The 6,636-nt window shown below is 38.6% G+C and overlaps 1 protein-coding gene across 2 annotated transcripts in view; it reads left to right on the forward strand.

The window, feature by feature from the left end:
• The window catches only part of BTD (biotinidase), a 15,308-nt gene extending 9,709 nt beyond the window's left edge, over positions 1 to 5,599 (forward strand). The window contains exon 5 of one of the 2 annotated variants that reach the window (XR_002436057.1): positions 685 to 2,786. Coding sequence is in view for 1 of the 2 variants with exons in the window: in XM_021389031.1 (XP_021244706.1) it covers positions 4,533 to 4,724 (192 nt within the window). In the remaining variant the exon portion in view is untranslated. Of the gene's footprint in view, positions 1 to 684; positions 2,787 to 4,532 lie in introns of those variants that run through there. The other variant, XM_021389031.1, reaches the window with a different exon arrangement.

Below are 6,636 nucleotides of genomic sequence, written 5' to 3' on the forward strand. Positions count from 1 at the left end.
CCAAAGTCTTTACAATTTACTAGTCACTTGCTTAGCTGTTAGCAACCTCAGTGAGTTCTCTCATACTTTTAACAGTAAGTGTTACCATTGTAAACATCTGTGGAACAACCAGTCGGGGAAGGAGTTTATCAACTGGTACACTGAAAAACTACCCTTCATTAAGGCATAATTTCCATGTTCCTGTGCAAAAAATTGCGTAGGGAAAACTCAGCAATGAATATCAACAACTATGTTATGTACTACTTTCGTATTTTGACTTTCCCTTTTTAAAAGAGAAGTCATTGCACGCCCATTTTGACTTTGAGACAACTTAAACATTGTTTGTAAATTCATTAAGAGCTGTGAAAAGCACATAATGAATTGTGGGACAGTAGGGTTTTTACATAAATTGCATGCCAGAGGGCAGGTTCCTGCTGTTGAAACACACCATTTTTTTCCAGAGCCAGAGCTAGATTCGGTGCTATAAATCCTGTCCTGCAATAATAAACTTTTACTGCAGTGATGATGCTAGCAAGAGGATGTTTAAAGGATATTATTTTGGGTTTAAATTCAGAGAAAAGAATTTCTTCTGAACCATCATCATTCTGGGGACTCCCATTGGCTTTTATAACTTCATCTGTGTAACAGCTTTAAGTAACTGACTAATAAACACAATTGTTCCTTTGGTGCATCCCTGTGTTCCAGGTGCTAAATCTGTTGTCCTAGTTGCTGTGAGGAACTGTGGAGATGTGCAATTCTCAGTTTAGTTGGCTGAGGCAGTTCCAAGATGCATTCAAACTCAAAGAACTGTGGCAATGAGTACATTATACTGCTCAATAATCTGCTTTGGACAAATTCACTTTCAGGCTTCATAAAGGAAAATAGTCATACCATTTACTCAAAGTGTGAGAAGCCTTTAGCAAAGCTAAAGGTCACACGGGCAGAAGAAACATACCATAACCCAGACCATCATTTCCCTTCTATGGATATAAACAGTTTTAATAAAGCTTCCTAAATGGTTTCTGTCTCTGAGGGCAATCAAAGCAGGAAACACGGACCTTCTACCATACAAGAAGTACAGCTTAAGCCAAGAACAGCTTTAAATCAGTGGATTGATTTAAATGCAGTCAGACTGTGGAAGATGTTTGTACTGAGACAAAGAAACAAGCTGAGAAGGAGCAGGGCACCCTGTCTTTGAGACAGCTTGATACTGCTGATGGGGAGGAATATCAGAAAAGCCCCATCTAGCTAGGAGTAACAGCACACAAGTCAGAGGTATTAGAGGTTTCTTATAAGGGATCTGCTGCTGAGTTATCCAAGTAATTGTGGGGATACTCTGAATATGTTGAAAGTAACTGCCAGAAAATACAGCAAAGGAACATCACAAACAGGACTTCAGAGTTCAGTTCTTGAGAAGCACGTGAAGAGGCTCAGAATCTCAAACTGGAAATGGAGTGGGACAAGCAGTTCAGAACAAAGATCTTCAAAACACAAAGTTGGTGCAAGCTTGTGTACGTAGATCTTTACAGGGAGATGACTAGATTGAAGTGACTGAGCAGCAAGAGCCTTCTGCAACCGCCAAGGAACTGAGGTGTCAGCCTTGTGAGGCATGGCCTAGCCTTGCGCAGGCTGTGGCCTGTCTTACAGCATTAATTAGCACCCTAGCATCACAGAAATCCCAAGAGGAGCACCCCAGTACATTGACCACTCTCTTTGGCTGCTTTGGACTTACCAGCTAAACTGAAAAGAACCAAACGATAATTCAGAACTTCAAGAGAACCTGAACAGCGACTCAAAGACACACACAGATTCAGTGGCTAGAACGAACTAATGCCCACCTCCACTTACGCATATTAACAAAAGCAACAAAACATTACTAATCACAAATAATCAGAGGTCGAAGTGAGAGTTTTTGCTGAGTCAGGTTTCTAGTGGTCACTAGTGACAGGAGTATTTCAGATGCTCATTGTGCCCACCTTCCTCCTGCAGCTGGGACAACAGCACAGGGCAGAAGCCACAGCCAACCATTAGTGGTACCCACAGCAGATCAAGTTCTTAGCAGAAGGGATTAGAAAAGTTGAATTTGGTAAGAAGTTAATAAATTTTAAGAAAGATCTTAAAGATTTAAATAAAACCACGGAGGGAGCTTGAATAACAAAGTTTGGCAGGGGAGAGGAGATACATAAGAGGGTAGGAAATGAAACCTTACATTTTGCTTTATAACTGTTACAGTGTCTGAGGCTGAGACATCAGTATCTTTCTGCGCTGTGATGCCGTGAGAAGAAAACTTGCACGGCTGTCATTGAAAAGGCTTGGAAGTGAGGGCTTGTTTTGTTCTGTTGTGAATTCAGATAGCTAAATTTCTGATTACTGCTTCTGCGATTTTAATGTAGAAGAGAATGCATGGTGTTTTTAAATGTTTAATGATATTAATAATGTTAAGACAGCTTGAAAGACTCTTCAGGTTCCATATTATTCAACCATGTTTACAGTTACATGGTGAAACACTGCAAGACTCCTTTCCCAGCCTCAGCTTGAAAATTGTAAGAATGCAGTACGGAAGATAGGGAGCTCAGTTTACGATGATATGTAGCAATTGTGGAAGCATTGATAATTTAGATACTGCTTCATTTGAAGAGAAATATCAATGATAAGAGAGCGGGATGTCAGGCTGGAAAGAGTTCCATCAGGTGGGAGATGAGGAGAAAGAAGGAAAACAAAAACATGTTGCAGTTCGGGGATGTTAGTCGAGGCTAACTTTGTTACTCAGGGAAAAAAAAACAGAACATTTTGCTGAGCTTCAGCTGACTGAACAGCTGAAAGAAATGCTCTTCCCTAAGGCTGAAATCTCACACTTTTTCTTTCAGGTAGGTAAAGATATGTGGATCAGACTAGGGGCCTGGCTGCAGGATTGTACATGATAGTAGGGTACCATTTACTTAAGAATAACCAGTTGTTTTGCCACTTCAAATAAATGCATTTGGTTCCTTCCTTAACAGTCTTCAAAATATATGGATATTATAGTGAGAAAGACTACAGAAAAATAAAGCCAAAGCTGTCATCTTAGCAAGAGAAACAAACAGATCTGTATTATGTCTATATTTAGCATCACTGGCTTAAGTCTGTAAAGGAGACCAAGCTTTCACAAATTCTTAGCTTATCCAATTTATATAGTAGTCACAACTACAGATTTATAAAGCATTTTAATCCTAATCTGAAAGAATTTTTCTCCATCCATCCATCAACTTCTGCAGCATATTAAAGGAAAAGGAAGTTGTCACAAGTCATTGAGAGATTACTGTGAGAGGCCATAATTACCAGTTAATCTCAGATTTAAGGATTTATATGAATTCAAATACTTGATGCTTTTCACTGATCTTAAAATATACTTTCCTGAGTTTAAATACAGATCTATGGAAATGGTGTTCAAAGTCTAAACTACTGATTAGGACACGATAAAGGCCATTCTCTCCAAAGTTAATACTCTGAATCCTGTCTGGATCATTCAGGGAGTAACATCATCACAAATCAGCGCTTCTAAAGCAAAAACACAACGGCCTTCGTGTTGAGAAGTGGCAAAATACCATCACCAGAGTCACAGAGTGGACAAATGGTGGGAAGTGAGGAGAGCGCTCTTGCAGCTGCAGCCAGGGAATCCCACGGACCTCCCTTCCTCCCTCCCCCTCTGCTGTGCACGCCCTCCACTTCTGCAGAACTACTGCTTCCTTTTCATTTAGCTTTCTGCTTTTAAGATGTGAACCTCACTGTTCCAAATATGGAGTTAGGATAATGAGCTCCCCAGACACATCTGGCACTGTTAAAATGTTCCATGATTAACCATGTGATTGAACTTCTCACAGCTATTTGCTAGACAACAATCCTCTGAATGCTATTCACTTCTGCTTACAAGGTTTTACTGAGCTCTCTCTGTCAAACCAGAATATGTTATTTGGATTATTACAGTATTTGTTGCTTTTAAATGGACAGAATCCTTGGGCATGACGGGAAGCTAATTCTTACAAACAGGCTTACCGGACTGAAGAATATATAAACAACATTATCGGTCATACATAAGGTAACAGCTTTGGGTTTTTTAGCACCCATTGTTCAGATGTTAAGTGGAGCAAAACTTTATATGATTGTTTTGGAGAAATCTAGGTGCTGGATAAGCAATAAGTAGGAGTAGGAAATAATAAGTAGGAGTAGGAAATAAAAAGTAGGATGCGAGACTTTGTACGGATATTACAAGAAAAATTTTGATTACAGAGGGGTCACTCCTGAAAGGGGAGGAAAAAGGACAACAACACAAAAAAGGAAGAAAAAAAGATTCTTCACTGCGACAGGATCAAGCATTAACACAAACACAGCGCTCTCTCAAAACAACAGTTACTCAGTCCAGTAAGTTCTGTGCTAACTTGGCATTTTCTACTGCGTAACGTTTATCCTGAGAACTGAATAACCCATAAAACATAGCAGCAGTCAGAGTGCACAGAGAGCTGATCAGAGCTGGTTGTTGTCATTACTGAAGTCCCTTCCACTTTTTTTTTTTCCAGTATAGAAAGGGTTTATTTTATCCTAATACATTGCTCCAGTGGTCCAGCGTTGCCTTCCTGCTCTCTCCTGGTGAAAATCCAAGAGGTTGTCTGGATGAAGGGTGTAACTACAACAATAGTAATCTTTCAAAAAAAAAAAAAGAGGATGCAGAATCATTTTCTGGAAAGAAGCAGACCTCCATTCAGGTATGAAGACTTAAAAAAAAATCCTACAATATCAACTGCAGACAGCATTATTTGTTTTACAGAAATAAGGAACCTTCTTTCTCAGCAAGAGGTCAAGAAACAGAAATCTCTGACAAGAGTAGTGTTTTTTAAACAAACTGTTCCATTTCTGGAATCAGACCATTTTGTAGTAAGAGTCCCAATTATCATTTACATGGCACAGTTACCTACCTACTAAGTAAATTCACGCAAATGGAAATCTCCAGGTTCACTGGATAAATTCTGATGATGAGAGATACACGCAACTCTGAATCCCTACACGGAATTAGCAACTTGTAATAAAAATCAAACATCTTAAAAACTAGACAGCTTCATTAAGAGAAGCATTTAATTGTTACCTTCCAAATAGCGCAGATGTTACTTGCCGTTCTGATTCAGGTGAAGATGAATGGATCCACGCTGTTTCAACCTCGGCATTTAAAGAGATGGAGCAAATCTCAAAGCAGGCCAGTACAAACCTTTTGAGCTGCCTGCACACTCGGCCAGAGCACGCCAGTCACTCCCACGAAGCCGTGTGCTTTGAGAGGTTGAGAGGGAAGAAAACAGAGATCACAACTGCCCTGAAGTCATCTAATTCTGTTTGAAGACAAGCATATCCACACTGCATATACAAACAAGGAACGCAGGCACAAATGGTTAAGAAAATGATACTTAAAAGAAAGCCTAGAGGGATAATTAACTAATCCAACATTTGAAGCTACTTTAAATTCCAGTAGCTCACCTTCAGTTTAGGATGACAAAGCCTTCGTAAAGCAGATTTTATAAATTCTAACAGTTCAACAGAAGAGACTTGGCCATTAATGCTTAATGGATACAAATAAATTATTCATTACCAGAACTCACATTTGGGTTTTATTATACTCCGTAAAATATACAAGAATCTTGAAGTACTGAAAGAGTGCAGGTAAATACAGTATTCAAGCAGTCACTATTTCTATGTACATGCTCATTAATTCTTCAAAAAAACCCACAAAATTATCAAATAGATCAAAATATTGTCCCGTGTTTCCACATTATGTTCAGAAAACCAGCTGATAATTTACAATATCATAAAGATTTCCAGTTTCACAATACAAAAAGGATAAAAAGGAAATTCGAGTCGGTTTGCAGTAATTTATTTGTACTTTACCAGGACACGCAAGGATTCCTTGCATGTACAGAAGCCATTTCACTTGAAAAGTAACAGCTGTAGTTAAAGCAGAGCCAAATAAAGGAAATATTCATATTTAACGGATGAGACTTAAGCTTGCTTATGTCAGTTTTTCATTCTTCAGGCAATTAAAAAAATGCAGTAGTCTGTTATAAATTAAAATAAAAAATAAAAATCTTCAGGTGAATCTGAACTACATTACAGGGACCTGTTTCTGCTGTTCATTTTCTAAATGGAACACAACAAAGATACACAGCTCTTCCCACAGACCAGACACTGTACTTCTTTCTAATAGGGAAATTACTTTTAAATTCACCTCCCCCTCCCCCTGTAACTCCAGGATTCAAAAAAAAAAAGTGATAGGGATATACAGTTTGAACTTTACGTACAATTTTTCAATGTAAGGAAGCGGACAAATGGTTGAAAAGAACTCAGTCACAACGGGGTTACCCAGACATTTCCATTCTTTTTATGCACTTTTATAGTTTTCAACTTACATTATTTTAAATTAAAAATCTCAATTCAAACCACCGAAGCTAAAAAGTCTAAAACTGTGCAACAATGACTGCTTCCCTCCCCCATCTCCCACCCTTCCCGTGTTTATTACACTGTACATTTTTCACCCTGACTTCACCTTGTTAGCTGGTTTAGTTTTTAGTATTAGAAAAGTATGACAAGTTCCATTTCCACGTTGTCTAAAAGAAAAAGAAAACAAAACTTAAAAATACG

This window comes from Numida meleagris, chromosome 2, assembly GCF_002078875.1.
Source record: "Numida meleagris isolate 19003 breed g44 Domestic line chromosome 2, NumMel1.0, whole genome shotgun sequence".
Lineage (NCBI taxonomy): Eukaryota > Metazoa > Chordata > Aves > Galliformes > Numididae > Numida > Numida meleagris.